Below are 17348 nucleotides of genomic sequence, written 5' to 3'. Positions count from 1 at the left end.
CAGTTAGAGATGGTGACTAAATGTTATCAAAGTGAATTCTCTTCACTCGTGGTGCAGGGCCAGCATCCTTTGTCCCTGAACAGGCTGTGTTCTTGAGCTGCAGATCCATGGGGTGAAGGTATTCCCTTAGCATTGTTAGGAGTTTTATGATTCTGACCCCAGCAATGATGTCAGTCAGTCTGGCTGCAGTATAACTTCGAGAGTTTGAAGTGTTCCCATTATATAGATCATGGCCTTTAGGAGATTCGATCAAAGAAGCCCTGGGGCATTGTTACAGATTGTCTTATAGATGCCACACCCTGCAGCTACATTGGGTTGGTGGAGGAAGTAAAAGTTTAAGATAGTGGATTAACACGAGAACACAATGTGGGAAAGAAATTCAACATTTTTAATACAACTGAATCTCAAATAGTGGTGGCTAGATGGTCTCTTGATGTAAGATGTTCAACGGTCTGATATTTGTGTTTTCCACATTGTTACTTATTAGCCCACCCCGGTGTTAAGCAGATTTTGGAGAACACAGGCTATTTCACTGTCTGAGGAAAAATCATGAACAGTATGCATTTATCAGCAAACCTTGCCAATCTATGATCAAATGAAGGTCACCGATTGGAGAGGGTTCAGAAAGGATTTACCAGGATGTTACTGGGTATGGAAGGTTTGAGATATAAAGGAAGGCTGGAAGAGGCTGGGACTTTTTCACTGGAGTGTAGGAGGTTGAGGGGCGACCTTATAGAAGTCTATAAAATGGTGAGGGCCATAGATGCTGTTTATGGCAGGTGCCTTTTCCCTAGGATGGGGGTTTTCAAAACTAGGCAGCACATTTTTAAGGAGAGAGATTTTTAAAAACATGAGGGACAATTGTTTTCACACAGAGGGTGGTTTCGCCTGTGGAATTTCCTGAGGGAGTGGTGGGTGTGGGCACAATTACAATGATTAGATTAGATTACATTACAGTGTGGAAACAGGCCCTTCGGCCCAACAAGTCCACACTGACCTGCCGAAGCGAAACCCACCCATACCCCTACATTTACCCCTTACCTAACACTACGGGCAATTTAGCATGGCCAATTCACCTGACCCTGCACATCTTTGGACTGTGGGAGGAAACCGGAGCACCCGGAGGAAACCCACGCAGACACGGGGAGAACGTGCAAACTCCACACAGTCAGTCGCCTGAGGCGGGAATTGTACCCGGGTCTCAGGCGCTGTGAGGCAGCAGTGCTAACCACTGTGCCACCGTGCTGCCCACTGTGCCACCGTGCCGCCCACTGTGCCACCATGTCGCCCACATTAAACGACATTTGGATAAGTACATGAAGAGGAAAGCTTTAGAGGTATATGGGCCAGGAGCAGGCAGGTGGGACTAGTTTAGTTTGGGATTCGGCATGGACTGGTTAGACCGAAGGGTCTGTTTCCTTGCTCTGTGACTCTATGACTAGGGACACTGTCCTGAGGAAATCCTGCAGCAATGCATGAAATGAAATGATTGACCTCTGACAACTTCCTTTGTGCTAATTATGGCTACAGCCTGTGGAGAATCTTCCCTCCAGTCTCATTGATGTCACTGCCACCACCACTCTTCAGTGTCACATTTCACCAAATGATATTTTCAAGTCATTTATAGTCCCACATCTCACCTCGAACTCAGCACTTTTGTCCATTTTTACACAAAGGTTGTCACAAGGTCAGGAATCAAGTAGTTTTGGATGAGAACAAATTTGGAAATTATTTCTAAGTACTATTTAATAGCATTGTCATGAACACCTCCTATCGCTTTGCCAATTGAAAATAGGCTGCTGGGATAGTAAATTTTTAGATTAGATTCCCTACTGTGCAGAAACAAGCCCTTTGGCCCAACAAGTCCACACCGACCCTCCGAAGAGGAACCCACCCAGACCCATTCTCCTACTAATGCACTTGTCACTATGGGCTATTTAGCATGGCCAATTCACCTGACCTGCACATCTTTGGACTGTGGGAGGAAACCCACACAGACACGGGAAGAATGTGCAAACTCCACACAGACAGTCGCCTGAGGCTGGAATCGAACCCGGGTCTCTGGCGCTGTGAGGGAGCAGTGCTAACCACTGAGCCACCATGCCACCCGTTGACTGACTGTATCTGATTTCAATGCTCACGTTGTAGGTAGCTGCCACAGCTTGACAGGAACAGCTTGATTAGTGATGAGGACTGGTTCTGAAGCTGAGGTCTCCTACCCTGCAGCTGGGAGATTGTCACTGAACACCATTGTTTGCTGTTTCCAGCATGTGCACTGTTTCTGGATATCATGGGGTCATCAACCAAATTAGCAGAAGGCTGGCTGCTGTGACGATGGAGACCTAAGGAGAAAGCTAACATGGATCACCACCTTGGCGCATTTGGCTGCAGAGAGTTTGTAAGCCCTTCAGTCCTGGCTTTTACACTCGGATCATTGAGGTGGAATTGTTTATGAAACTGCCTCTTCCCATTGCTTACTTGCCTGCTGGAATTCTTGCTCTGTCTAAGCACCCTATGATCTCTATGTCCTTCTTTGTCATGATTTGCCTGTGCTGTTCACAAAACAAAACTTACATATGACTACAGTAAATCAAATCAAATCAAAATAGACTGGGTGCAACAGGACTGCAGAGTCATAGAGATGTACAACATGTAAATAGACCCTTCGATCCAACACATCCATGCAAACAAGATATCCAAAATTAATCGAGTCCCATTTGCCAGCATTTGGCCCATATACTGCTAAACCTTTCCAATTTGTACTGAGGGAGAAAATACAGCTCCCAGTCTCCCCATGACATGTACCCATCCAGATGCCTTTTAAATATTGTACAGAGGAACTTCGATTATCTGACATTCAATTAACCGAATTTCGGATTATCCAGACAAGATAGCAAAGTCCGGAGGCCTGGCTAACAATGTTATCAAGCATCCGATTATCCGGAATTCGATTAACCAAACAAAATACTGCCCACACGTGTCCATTGGATAATCGAGGTTCCTCTGTAATCGTACCAGCCTCCACCACTTGCTCCAGCAATTCATTCCATACACGCACCACCCTCTGTGTGACAAAGTTGCCCGTTAGGTCCCTTTTAAATTTTTCCCCTCTCACCTTAAAACTATGCCCTCTAGTTTTGGACCCCCTACCCTGGGGAAATGACCTTGGCTATTTACCCTATCCATGCCCCTCATGATTTTGTAAAACCTCTATAAGGTCACCCCTCAGCCTCTGACACTCCAGGGAAAACAGCCCCAGTGTATTCAGTCTCTCCCTATAACTCAAAGCTTTGTTTGTGGGATTGCTTAGCTTTATATATCTAGGACCCTGCTTCTACTGTAACAGGATGGATGCAGTCCTGTGTTGCTTCATCTGTTTGGCACCTCATTTGAAGGTATGTCTGTTCTTCTGCTCACATGGGGATGGCTGTCTGGCTTGATAGTATTAATCGTGAGTCATATACAGGGTGAGAAGACACTCTACGAAAATATACTTCTCCTGCTGCTGCTGCATCCTTATGGGTCCCAGTTTCCAGCTGCTAGTCCTATCTGAATCTTATCATTTTGAAGCCAGGTAGTTTTCTTCCTGAAAGGTCAATTGTGCAACAGCAAGCCCAGTAGCTTTATGGTCACAGTTACTGATACTAGCGTTTTCATATTTCAGGTTTATTTAAGTAACTCAATTCCAACTGTCAAATTGTCATGATAGTGTCACAAAACATAACAAAGGGAATCCTCCATGAGAAGACAGGACTTCACAATGAATTGAGTGCAACGGTTTATTAACACAGCATTTGATGAGGACAAGGATATTCCCTCGTGGTGGTTCTCCCACTGCATTTCCCATCTGGCAGCAGTTCCTTTCAGGACTCAGCCAGCAGTACTACAACGGAGTCACTTGTGTTGATGGACAATGAAATCTCCCAACTTAAATGATATCCTTTGCTCTTCCCCATGCTTCTCCCAAGTGTTGTCCAGGAGCTAGGATTGCAGTTTGGGGCTGTCGTAAAGAACAATGGGTTGTTAACCAGCTGGCGGAGTTACCTTGCAATATTTAACTGTAGTCAGATTTCATGGGATCCAAAACCTTTTGTGAGGATCTGCAGGAGTGTAGCCTCCTGGGTGTACCCCTGTGTCATTGTCTAGAGGGGCATGCAGTTAAGGTGAGAGGGGGAGGGTTCAAAAGAGACATGAAGGGCAGATTTTTTACACAGAGAGTGATAGGAATCGTGAACACACTGCCAGGGATGGTGGTGGAGGCAGATAAGTTAAGGGCATTTAAGGAACTTTATTAAAGCACGTGAATATGCAAGGAATGGAGGGATATGGAAGGGCAAAAAGGGATTAATTGCATTTAGTGTCATGTTTGGCACAACATCGTGGGTCAAAGGGTCAGTTCCTGTGCTGTACAGTTCTATGTTCTACGTCTGTGGGTATACTGAGGGCCAGAGAATATGGGGTCATTGGCTGAATTGTGTGTTCTTCCAAGTTTGCCCCAAACACCCAGATCTAAGTATAGAGGATTTTGCAGGGTCTCAGCTGGACAATGGCGTACATGCAGCAGGCTAATTGCTTAGACCCGTCCTGATTCATTGCATGCTTCTTTAGATTGCTTAATACATTTGTGTGCCTTGCTAACACATTGTAAAAGGCAGTTAAGAGTCAGATTGTTGTGAGCGCAGAGGCACTTTTGATCCCAGAATTACTTCATCACAAAACTGCAGAATTGTTACCGTGCAGAGCAAAAGCATATGGCCCATTGTGTCTGTGTCAGCTCTCCAGATGCACACCCCACTGTCAGGCGGTGCATTCCAGGCCCACTTGCTGAAATGAAAAAGCATCTCCCTCATCAGTTTTCCTCCTTTTAGTAATTACTTTAAAATAAACTCGATTCATATTGCCGACGCGCCATAATGGGATTTGGATCAGTCCCGACCTCAAGACACTTGTCGTATATCAGCTGTGATGCTGCTGTCACTTTAAAAGGTTATTTTGTCCTGGTTTTTTGAGAGAGGTTGTAAGGCAGAGGCGCCAAGTAGCCTACAAGAACCACTAGAATAAACAACGTGAGGCTTTGAGTTTTTTTTTAAGCAAGGTTGAAACAATGGAAGCAGCCTGACTGGGTGTAGTCAGCTCTCACAGACCAGGTATTCTAGTTTTTTTTAAAGCTGTACCATCAGAAGCTGTTGAGGCTCTCAGAATCAGCAAATGATTCTGAATTTTTACTTGATGTTGTTTCCTCCTGAATTGGAGAACTGCATTTGAGAACCTGTGTCTGAATTTGCCTTTTTGCCAAGAGACATGTTTACGGGATGTTACTATATTGAAACAGTTCATGAGTAATAGGTATTGTATCTATTCAGTTACGTTTTCCAATAGTTAAGTTATTCCAAATTCTTTTATTTGTTGTTTGTATTTTAATTATAGTATTTAAATAAATTGTGTTTTGCTTAACATTGAATAGTTTGACCAGTCGCATCACATCTGGAACACACACTTCACATCTGCATTTAATATAAGAAAGGGTTAGGGTCTAGGCAACCTTAAAATATATTGAGGGGGTTCTGGTCTGGTCCATAATAAGGCTTATCATACCCAGTAAGACATATGTGATGATTTCAGTGCTCTCGATGTGGGGAATGTTTTCACTGTGTCGAGGTGGGACATGATGTGGAGGAGCTCGTGTTGGACTGGGGTGGACAAAGTTAAAAATTACACAACACCAGGTTACAAACCTGTTGGACTATAACCTGGGTGTTGTGTGATTTTTAACTTAGAGGTGGAACAGTGATGGAAAATCCATATGATGATGCCAGCACAACTGAAAATCATTTAAACCTGTGATACTTTTGCTTAAATACAGCAAAGGTTAAGCCATTTGAGGTATGTTTATCTGAAAAGTACCCACATCACACAGTACAGCAGAGTGTAATCTTTATTAAAACTTTTCATGTACAATTTGATTAATAAACTTTGTGTGAGATCCTTCCTATCTAAACAAGGTCAGTCCAAATCTCAAAAGCCCAACTCAGAAACCGAGGCAACTTGGCCATTTTTGTTCCCATTCTTCCCATGAGTAGAAATACTCTTTTGAACAACTCTGCACAAGGCACAATACATCAATTGTTAAGTGATGCATTATTTAACTAAAACAATCCTCTGTGGGCTATTTCCATAGAATATACAGATGCATGCACTCCCCCCATGTAATCACCAATGGCCCACCCATTGAAATTTACTGCTCAAATCTTTCTGACCTGGGATGGAGTATCTGTAAAATACACAAGCAGTACGCCAAAAAAACTCTAATTTGATCAAAGTTAAAAATCACACAACACCAGGTTATAGTCCAACAGGTTTATTTGGAAGCGCTGCTCCTTCATCAGGTGGTACAACCATAGCGCTTCCATATAAACCTGTTGGACTATAACCTGGTGTTGTGTGATTTTTAACTTTGTCCACCCCAGTCCAACACCGCCATCTCCAAGTTGGATCTGATCCTCCTTCGTACCTGTTAAGCTTTGGGCTGGAGTGAGCAAAACTGTGTTCACGGCATTCCTGTGGGTATTTTCATATCTCATTGATGAGTTGTGTACAATGTCACTGGATCTCACTGGATTTCTCATCCAACAGGGGGAGGATCGCAAAATCTGAACCCTAGCACCCTGGTACAGACTCCCCATGCAATAGCAGCTGAATGTAATGGCTCGGGTTACAATGAGCTGTTGTTGCTCTGGGACCGCTAACCCTGTAATCAGACCAGCCCCACGGCACCCTTGCCAATCTCCGAGGGAGATAGTGACAGTCCACAGCCAATAGCACTGACTGTTTTTAAATCTCTCAATCTGCACAGTCACAGCATCTTCCAGATATTTTAGGATTTGAATTATCCTACATCTGAAAATGCTGAGAGTGTTAAGTCAGAAGCAAAAATGACTCAGGCAATTAAATCCTCTTGGATAATTCACGTTTGAAAAGCAGATCCTAAAATCCCTCTAAGTTAAGGGAAGGACATGGGTCTTGGCATCACAATGCAACAGCTGGAGCCATGGCACTGCAGCATCAGCAATTTGGATTAAAGCTACAAACTTAGAAAAGTGTACTGCATTTTAGGCAGGGTTGGAATATCTGGTCGGCATGGATGGGTTGGACCATGCTGTACATCTCTATGACTATGACTTGGGCAATTGAGGGATATGGGGATGGTGCAGCCAATTAGCACTGATGCCCACAATGAGCAGTGACCTTACTGACTGGTAAAGCAGGCCTGGGGGTTTGGAGCCTTGTACAAAGTACAATTAAGAGTTTGAACCCTACTTTGGAATTCAGTAGTAGAATGTCCCACAGTGGAGTGAGGATTTCCTGGGAACCTAGGGGTCTTCAAAGTGGAAGAACGGGTAAGAATTCACATAGAAGCAAGGGTTAATATTTCATTATCTAACTGAATTTGCACACGTTTGTTACATGTGGAAGAATTCACTGCGTAAATATTAATAGCTGTGTAACCACCACTACCACGCTGTTACAGATAAACTACATGTTGCGATTTCCGTGCCATTAGCTATGATCCAGGCTCAGGAGTGCCCACTGCCCTCTTTAACCTTGGAAGTTAGCCGCCTTGTACAATTGCTCGAGGTCAGAGCAGATGATTTTGAAAACCTTTGAGAACGAATCCTGAATCGGTTTAGTCATTTCACCTGGGTACATCTCAGTCAAGACGACCAAAGCAACGGTGGTGATTAACTATGGGGGAGAGAAAGTGACAGACAAAGTAAGAATGCTGGCATTAGCAAATAAATATGTTTAAATAAGGTCTTGGGTGTGTCTGGAGAGGGAGGGTGTGGTTTAATCAAGGGAATTATATTTTGTCTAGAGGTGGAGTGAGTGTATGGCCATTTAGACACTGGTCCAGCAGGTTGTCACCTTCTCTGGTTAGCAGCATACATTAGGAAAGATTATGGTCACCAAGGGAGTTAATGACTTATAGAGTCATAGAGTCATAGAGATGTACTGCAGGGAAACAGACCCTTCAGTCCAACTCGTCCATGCCAGCCAGATATCCCAACCCAATCTAGTCCCACCTGCCATCACCCGGCCCATATCCCTCCAAACCCTTCCTATGCATATACCCATCCAAATGTCTTTTCAATGTTGCAATTATACCAGCCTCCACCACATCCTCTGGCAGCTCATTCCTTACACGTACCACCCTCTGCGTGAAAAAATTGCCCCTTAGGTCCCTTTTATATCTTTCCCCTCTCACCCTAAACCTATGCCCTCGAGTTCTGGACTCCCCCACCCCAGGGAAAAGACTTTGTCTATTTACCCTATCCGTGCCCCTCATAATTTTGTAAACCTCTATAAGGTCATCCCTCAGCTTCCACGCTCCAGGGAAAACAGCCCCAGCCTATTCAGCCTCTCCCTGTAGCTCAAATCCTCCAACCCTGGCAACACCCTTGTAAATCTTTTCTGAACCCTTTCAAGTTTCGCAACACCTTTCCGATAGGAAGGAGACCAGAATTGCACGCAATATTCCAACAGCGGCCTAACCAATGTCCTGTACAGCCGCAACATAACCTCCCAACTCCTGTACTCAATTTGACAGCGATTTCTGGTGATTGAGGGCAGTGATGGGGGAGGACCACCATTGGCTATCTAAACTATCTGGCTAGGGTCAATTCAAGGTGTTACCATCCCCATGGCCCACAGTGCCACACCAAAGATTCATTTCTGATTCAGTGCCTCTTCCCTGACACTTATGAGGGGTCTAGATTGAATGGATAGGAAGGATCGCTATCCCTTGGCGGTAAGAAGGGACAGAAATTGAAAGAAATTTGCTTGATGGGTTGGAGGGAATGAGGCGTCATGAGCCATAGCCTCAAAGGTTGGGAGATGGTATCCTTGAAATTGGGGAAAATCCTCAAGACACTTTTGAGGAGCTGTAACCAACAGAAGTACTGCTCAACAGCTGGAAACTGGCATAGGATGGAGTTCTCAGATCAGATGGGCCAAGGAGTGGCAGATGGAGTTTAATTTAGATAAATGTGAGGTGTTGCATTTTGGTAAGACAAACCAGGGCAGGTCTTAATGGTAGGAGTGTAAGAGACCTTACAGTGTGCGTTTGTACTTCTTTGGAAGTGGAGACACAGGTTGACAGGGTGGTGAAAAAGACATTTGGCACACTTGCCTTTATTGGCATGTGCATCGGAGTTTGGACATCATGTCGTGACCGGACAGGGCATTGGTTAGGCATTATTTTGGAATACTGCATTCAATCCTGATCTCCCTGCTATAGGAAAGGTGGTGTGAAACTTGAAAAGATGCAGAAGCGATTTACAAGGACGTTTGCCAGGACTGATGGGTTTGAGCTATAGGGAGAAGCTGAATAGGTTGGGGTTGTTTTCCCCGGAGCATCAGAGGGTGAGGTGTGACTTTACAGAGGTTTATAAAATCATGAGGGGCATGGGTAGGGTAAGTAGACAAAATCTATTTCCCAGTGTAGAGGAGTCCAAAACTGGACAGCATAGGTTTAAGGAGAGAGGGGAAAAAGTTAAAAGGGAACTAAGGGGCCACTTTGTCACGCAGAGGGTGGTGTGAGTATGGGATGAGCTGCCTGAGGAAGTGGTACAGTTTCAACATTTAAAAAGCATCTGGATGGGTACTTGAAAAGGAAGGGTTTAGAGGGATATGGGCCAAATGCTGGCAAATGGGACTAGATTAGTTTAGGATATCTGGTCAGTATGGACGAGTTGGACCGAAGGGTCATTTTCTGTGCTGTACATCTCTGTGAAGGGTCAACTGGCACCTTACATGACAAGCCAAAGTATCTTAACTAAGCAGTTGGCTCTGAAACAGCCCGGCGTGGTCTTGCAGTACTCACAGTGAAGTTATAAGGTGGGATTTTGTGTTTGTTGATATGAGTGTCTGCAAGTTCCTTCACATTGACACTATGGTTTCCCTTCTGTCTAAAAATATTGCCAAGAGCCCGGAGAACAGTGGTTCCATGTTTGCGAAGGTCCTCATTGTTCCCCAGCTGTTCCAGAGGGATATCCTTAAACTTGGGGAATAAGGCTTTGGTGTCCGGGTGTTCCTTGAATAATCTGAAGGGGGGGAAGAGAGAGAGAGAGAGAGAGAGGAAGGTTAAAGTGGCACCTTCTTACTTTTTAATTGTCCTGCACAAGGGTTGAGGAAGAAATCCTAGGGCTATGAAGCAAAGGGTAGAGGAAGGAAAGATGAATTGAAGAGGATTGGGGTAAAGGAGAGAGAGGAATGACCTGAGGACTTCTCAGGGTTGCTGCGGACATTTAACTGCTCCCTCCCTCCCCCTTCATCCCCCCCCCCCACCCCATTCCATTCTTGCCACATCTCTGTCTTTCCAAACCAGTCTCTCAGAGACAGCCCTCAAATAACACCAGCGCTGGCTTCACAAAACCCTTTCAATCTCAGGGCATAGGAAGCAAGGCGCCTTATAACCCAAGAAATAAGCATTAAAAGGAAGACTTTACATTTATGTAGCACCTTTCACAATCTCAATGATCCGATAACTTACGGTCACGTGTGTAAGATAGGAAGCAAAGTAGCCGATTTGGACACAGCATGATGCCATTAATGGCGGTATGCTAATAACCACCACCATTTTGGCTGAGGATAACACTTTGGGCAGGACAAGGGTTACCAACCCCCCCGGGTGTGTCCTGGAGTTTCGCTGCATGAAAATTTAATCTCCAGGAAACAACGACAAGCAGCCCAGAAGGATGATTAAAACAAGTTGCCTTTTTTCCCTAAATTTTTATTGAACACTTATAACTCTCAACAAATGAAACTGGAGATGAGGGTAAAAGGCTGACAGACCACGGGCAGCACGGTGGCTCAGTGGTTAGCATGGCTGCCTCACAGCACCAGGGACCCAGGTTCGATTCCAGCCTCGGGCAACTGTCTGTGTGGAGTTTGCACATTCTCCCCGTGTCTGCGTGGGTTACCTCCGGGTGCTCCAGTTTCCTCCCACAGTCCAAAGATATGCAGGTCAGGTGAATTGGCCATGTTAAATTGCCTGTAGTGATAGGTGCATTAGTCAGAGGGGGGTGGGCTGCTCTTCGGAGGATCAGTGTGGACCTGTTGGGCTGAAGGGCCTGTTTCCACACTGTAGGGAATCTAATCTAATAAGACCAGGGCAAGGGGGATATCAGAAACCTACCTAATGGCAGCTTGTAACAGTTAGACAAGACTCTGAGGATAGCTCCCCACAATGGCCACTGGTTTAACATTTCATCCCAAAGACAGCAGCGCAGGAACAGTGTAGCACTCCCTGCCCTGGTAATGTCAGCTTAGGTCATAGGTTCAAACCCTGCACTGTGCCACACACTGACCAGTGCACAAACTTTATTTTTAACTTTGAGTTTGTTGCTCGGCATCCAAATATGTCACAATGAAAGAATTCCGATGAACTGAAATGTTATTTACGGATGCCGTCAGTCTCTCTCTGACAATGTCCTGACCTTGCCCTCTCCCTAGGGAAACAAAAGCATTCCTCAATATGCATCCATTTCACGGCTGACCCCTAACTTAGCAGATGCCTTTAATAACTGTCAGCAATCCAGCTACAGAGGCACACAGAGAATGTGCAAGGTACAGGCCATTCAGCCCAATGGTTTGTACTGGTGACATTTATAGAATCACACAATATGGAAACAGATCCTTCGGTCCAACCAGTCCATGCTGAACATAATCCCAAACTCAACTAGTCCCACCTGCCTGTTCCTGACCCATATCCCTCCAAACCTTTCCTATTCATGTATCCATCCAAATGTTTCTTAAGCATTGTAATTGGACCCGCATCCACCACTTCCTCAGGCAGTTCATTCCACACATGAACCACCCTCTGTGCAAAAAAGGTTTGCTCCTCATGTCTTTTTTAAATCTGTCTCTTCTCACCTTAAAACTGTGCCCCCTAATCTTGAATCCCTCATCCTCAGGAAAAGACACCTGCCATTAACTCTGCCTATACCCCTCATGATTTTATAAACATCTATAAAGTCACCTCTCAATCTCCTGCGCTCCTGTGAAAGAAGCCCCGGCCTACCCAGCCTCTCCTTTGTAACTCAAACCTTCCATTCCCAGCAACATCCTGGTAAGTCTCTTCTGAACCCTCTCCGGCTTAATAATGTCCTTCCTCTAACAGGGTGACCAGAATTGGACACAGTACACCATGATCAAAATGTCTTTTGCATTGCTGCCCGTGTGAAATCTTGGTGGATGGTGTAATGTTTAATGTGACGGAGGGAGTGCCAATTAAGTTTTGGCCTGGATGGTGTCGACCTTCTTGAGCACTGGTAGAATTTCACTCAGTGAAGAAACTGGAGAGTATTCCGTCCCATTTCTGATTTGTGTCTCATACCTGACTGACCAACTCTGGGAAGGTGAGATCCACGTTCCCTTTCTCAGATTACCCAGTCTCTGACCTATGACCATATTACTGAGACAGCTGGTCAAGCTACATCAATGTTGGGCAACACAGGATATTAATGGCGGGCCATTCAGCCATTGTATTCCCACTGGATGCCATGGGGAGATGGTTAGATTTGCTTGCGTTGGAGATGACCATTACCTGGCACTTATGATGGTGCCAATGTCAGTTGTCTCTTACAAAGTGAATCCGGAATGTTGTCCACTTGGTGAAGGAATGAGACATGGAAATGAACAGTTAGTTTACCTACTTGTGACCTTCTGTTAGAGTGAAGGTCATTGATGAAGCAATTAGTGAGAGTTGCAGCCTTGTCTTGACACTGAGATGCTTGGTTTCCAAATGTCTCATTTGTCTCTACATCTGCTCTCTGACCTCCTTGAGGTGCCCAGAGATGAGGAAGCAATTTGTTAAAATGTGCCTATAGGGGCTAATGCTAGTTTGGTACCTGAAAGGGAGACTCACTAACATTAACCCAGAGGGAGACTCTAACACTATCCCAAAGGGAGACTCAAACATTACCCCAGAGGGAATTCTAACATTATCCCAGAGGGAGACTCTAAAACTATCCCAAAGGGAGACTCAAACATTACCCCAGAGGGAATTCTAACATTATCCCAGAGGGAGACTCTAAAACTATCCCAAAGGGAGACTCAAACATTACCCCAGAGGGAATTCTAACATTATCCCAGAGGGAGACTCTAAAACTATCCCAAAGGGAGACTCAAACATTACCCCAGAGGGAATTCTAACATTATCCCAGAGGAACACTCTAACGCTATCCCAAAGGGAGACTTGTACATTATCCCAGAGGGAGACTCGAACATTTTCCCAGATGGAGACTCACTAACATTATCCCAGAGGGACACTCTAACGCTATCCCAGAGGGAGACTCAAACATTATCCCAGAGGAACACTCTAATGCTATCCCAGAGGGACACTCGCACATTATCCCAGAGGGACGCTCGAACATTATCCCAGAGAGAAACTCTAACGCTATCCCAGAGGGAGACTCAAACATTATCCCAGAGGGAGACTCACTAACATTATCCCAGAGGGACACTCGAACGCTATCTCAGAGGGACACTCTAATGCTATCCCAGAGGGACACTCTAATGCTATCCCAGAGGGACACTCGCACATTATCCCAGAGAGAAACTCTAACGCTATCCCAGAGGGACACTCGAACATTATCCCAGAGGGACACTCGCACATTATCCCAGAAGAATGCTCGAACATTATCCCAGAGAGAAACTCAAACTCTATCCCAGAGGGAGACTCAAACATTATCCCAGAGGGAGACTCGAACATTATCCCAGAGGGAGACTCACTAACATTATCCCAGAGGGAGACTCAAATGCTATCCCAGAGATAGACTCTAACACTATCCCAGAGGGAGACTCTAAAAGCATTCCAGAGGGAGATTCTAACATTGTCCCAGAGGGAGACTCACTAACAGTCTGTGAGATGAGAACTCATGGTGAGCAGACAGTCCACATTTTATAACCACTGTTTCACAGCAGCCACTGCACTCACACCATTTCACACCAACTTGGAAGGTGCACAACAGTCACTGCCTCCTGATGCTACACTATTACACGCAGTCGCCTATGTTCACACATCCTACATGAGAACTGATGTGATTATATATTTACCCTCTAACACCAATCAGCTTCTGCACAAATCGTCTCTTCACAACAGACAGCTCCACCCACCTGTCCACAACAGGTAAACTTACAGCATTACACAAAAGACATTCACAACACTACAAGCATTGCACGCATCTCTTCACAACACCAAGCAGACATTGAGATTTGGATAGACCTTGCTTCCCGCTGTACACTCAGCAATTCACAGGAGTCAACTGTGGTCACACACACACACTCTCTCTCTCTCTCTTAACCTCAGTGCATCCCAAAAGACGTTTCTCTGGTAAATACAACACACATAAATTTCACATAATTGCCATGACAGTGAGTGGGTCATCACACAGCAGCTGGTTGGATAGTGAGTGGTTGCGGAGGGTCATGTCTGGGAATGGGGTGTTTGGATAGAAGAGGTAGCTCAGGAGAGACTGGTTGGAGAGGGGGGCATTTGGGGTAACATTTCTGGGAGGGAGGGAGTGATTAGTTGAAAAAGGGGGCAATTTCGCAGAGACGGCACGTAGAAGGGGGTGGTTAAAGGGTAACTAGTCAAACAGGGAACGTTTGGAGACTGACCCATTGCGGGAGAGGGGTTTTGGGGAGTGACCCTTTGGGGGAGAGTGACCCATTGGTGAAGGGGGGAGGTGGGTGGTTGGGGAGTGACCCATTAGTGGAGACGGGCATTTGTAACCAGGGAATTGATAGTCAAGGTGCAGAAGGGGGGGGCTGAGCGCAGACTAAGTCACGGAGGAAGAGAACAAATAAAACACACTCAGGAATAACCGTCAGAATTCACTTTCTTCTTTTCCAGCAGGGTTTCAAGGTCCAAATATTTACCGTTCAGTTGCAGAAAGTGACCTGTCTGTTCAAGTCAGGGCTTTGACTCACCTTTGGGAATTAAACAAAACTACATTTTCGTGGCATTTTCCATTCTGCGACCAGTGATGTTTTGGTGGGACTTGGACACAGAATCGCGTGTGAGAGACACCAAAACTGTGTCAGAGACGACACTGGTCCCAACTCTGAAAAGGAGCAAGAGAGTTACTTTCACAGGACTAATACATCGAAGTGATGCAGGACAGTGATTTACCGCAGTAGAATATTCTGCCCGACAGTAGTTATGTTTGGCTCCACCGCACTCCAGACCGTATTCACATTCTCCCAGTCACTCATTCTTCAGACCTCAGTGTAAAGACCTTTATGCTCCAAACAAATGCCAGGAATGACTCTGGCTGTAGCTGCAAACTGGACCTTTTATACCTTGCTGAATGCTCTCTCCCTCCTCCCATCAGTCAGCCAATCCCCTGCAGTCTAAGCTGCCTATTTTGAGCCGCATTGCTGCGCAGGTATGAGAGGTTTTGGCAAGTCCTTATCAGGGACTAACAGTACTGAGCAGAGGCTGGTCAGTGAGAGGACTAACAGACCCCCCACACAGTCCCAGCTCTTCATGTAGACCTTTCCAATCTCCACAAGCTGTGGGCTTTACCTTGTTGAATGACAGGAAATGTGACATTTGCTTTTGCTGGAACCCAGGCTGTCAGTTCACAAAAGATTTGAACAGGAGAGTACAGAATCTCAGGTTCCAGAGTTAGAGAAGGGGCCACGCTGAATGAGGGCTGCACAAAGACTGTGTTCAGTTAACCCTCACCCAGATCACCCTGTGCACATTTTGGAGTTTTCTATACTCTTGTGTTGGCACCTACTTTTTTCTGGGAATATACTTTATTTGTGGTGTCCATTGGTTTAGGGGGAGAATGGACTGCGCCCAGGACATATGATGCTTAAATCGTAAACGTATACAATGGCTTAAATTTGACATTATAGAGATCTCATTTCTGTTCACAAACTCTGAGGTACCAACTACAGTTAATACTAACAATTTATAATTACAATATGCATTTAAACTTCTTGTCACTCACACATTCCTGACGAGATCTACACTCCCTAACTTCTTGGTGCTCTACAGCAGAAAGATCTTAGGAGTGACCTTTCCCCACTGTCCCTTGGCAGCAGCTGCCCCAAGCTTCAGTGCGCCCCTCAGCACTTAGTCCTGAACCTTGGAAGGTGTCAGTCTGTAACACTCGGTCAGGGTCAGCTCCTTGCTCTGGAAGACCAACACGTTTCGGGCAGATCAAAGAGCGTCTCTCACTGAGTTGATGGTCCTCCAGGCGCAGTCGGTGTTTGTCTTGGTGTGTGTCCCGGGGAACAGACCGTAGAGCACAGAGTCCCGCCTCACGGAGCTGCTCGGGACGAGCCTCAACATGACCCTTTAGATTAGATTAGATTACTTACAGTGTGGAAACAGGCCCTTCGGCCCAACAAGTCCACACCGACCCTCCGAAGAGCAACCCACCCCTACCCATTCCCTTACATTTATCCCTTCACCTAACACTACGGGCAATTTAGCGTGGCCAATTCACTTAATCTGCACATCTTTGGACTGTGCGAGGAAACTGGAGCACCCGGAGGAAACCCACGCAGACACGGGGAGCATGTACAAACTCCACACAGTCAGTTCCCTGAGGTGGGAATTGAACCCGGGTCTCTGGCGCTGTGAGGCAGCAGTGCTAACCACTGAGCTACTGCATCTCTCTCCAGACTTCCTTGACAAAGGCCCATTTCAGAAGGAGATGTGTGACAGTCTCTATCCCCCACAGCCGCTTCAAGGGCAGCGTGCGATGGCACAGACCGACCGGGCGTACATGAAGGATCTGACAGGCAGTGCCCTTCTCCCCACCAGCCGAGTGATGTCTTGGGGCTTGTTGGAAAGTTCTGGTGATGGGACATTCTGCCGAATGACTTTGACAGTCTGCCCAGGGAACAACCCGACAGGATTCACCCTCTCCATTTCCCACAGGGTCTTGACGAACGTTATGTGCTGACTATTTCCTGATGGACTTGTGGTCAAAGGGCTGTCATGTTGTATCGTCTGTTATAAAAGGATTTGTCGATCCACGGAACATAATTCTGTGGTGACTTTGCCAAACCACATTTTCCCTCTTGTCGACATTATTCAGAGCAAATATAGAAAGGTCACACATCCCTGGCTGCTGGCAGGTACTCAGACATCACTATCTCAGTAAAGCTGACTATGTGTGAGGGAACAATAGAGTAATCTTAGACTAACAGACAAGGATAGGAGCAGCATTCTACAGAACTCTTTCATAACCTCAGAACATTTTACTAAACAAAATCATACACTTCAGGTAAAGTGTCTCTTGTACTGTAGAAAGTTTGGGGCAATT

General features: G+C 45.7%; 1 protein-coding gene across 1 annotated transcript; it reads right to left on the bottom strand.

The window, feature by feature from the left end:
• Nucleotides 1-5921: 5921 nt before the first annotated feature.
• mb (myoglobin) lies at nucleotides 5922-15350 on the bottom strand. The gene is made up of 3 exons (XM_043679990.2): nucleotides 15194-15350; nucleotides 9881-10100; nucleotides 5922-7743 (listed from the first exon to the last, which is right to left on the bottom strand). The coding sequence occupies exons 1-3, from the start codon at nucleotides 15274-15276 to the stop codon at nucleotides 7597-7599; spliced, it is 450 nt and encodes a 149-aa protein (XP_043535925.1). The 5' UTR covers nucleotides 15277-15350; the 3' UTR covers nucleotides 5922-7596.
• Nucleotides 15351-17348: the final 1998 nt, after the last annotated feature.

Source organism: Chiloscyllium plagiosum, unplaced genomic scaffold (genome assembly GCF_037043375.1).
Source record: "Chiloscyllium plagiosum isolate Xiang-an unplaced genomic scaffold, Cpla_swu_hap1 HiC_scaffold_33, whole genome shotgun sequence".
NCBI lineage: Eukaryota > Metazoa > Chordata > Chondrichthyes > Orectolobiformes > Hemiscylliidae > Chiloscyllium > Chiloscyllium plagiosum.
This window is presented reverse-complemented; position numbering and strand designations above follow the sequence as displayed.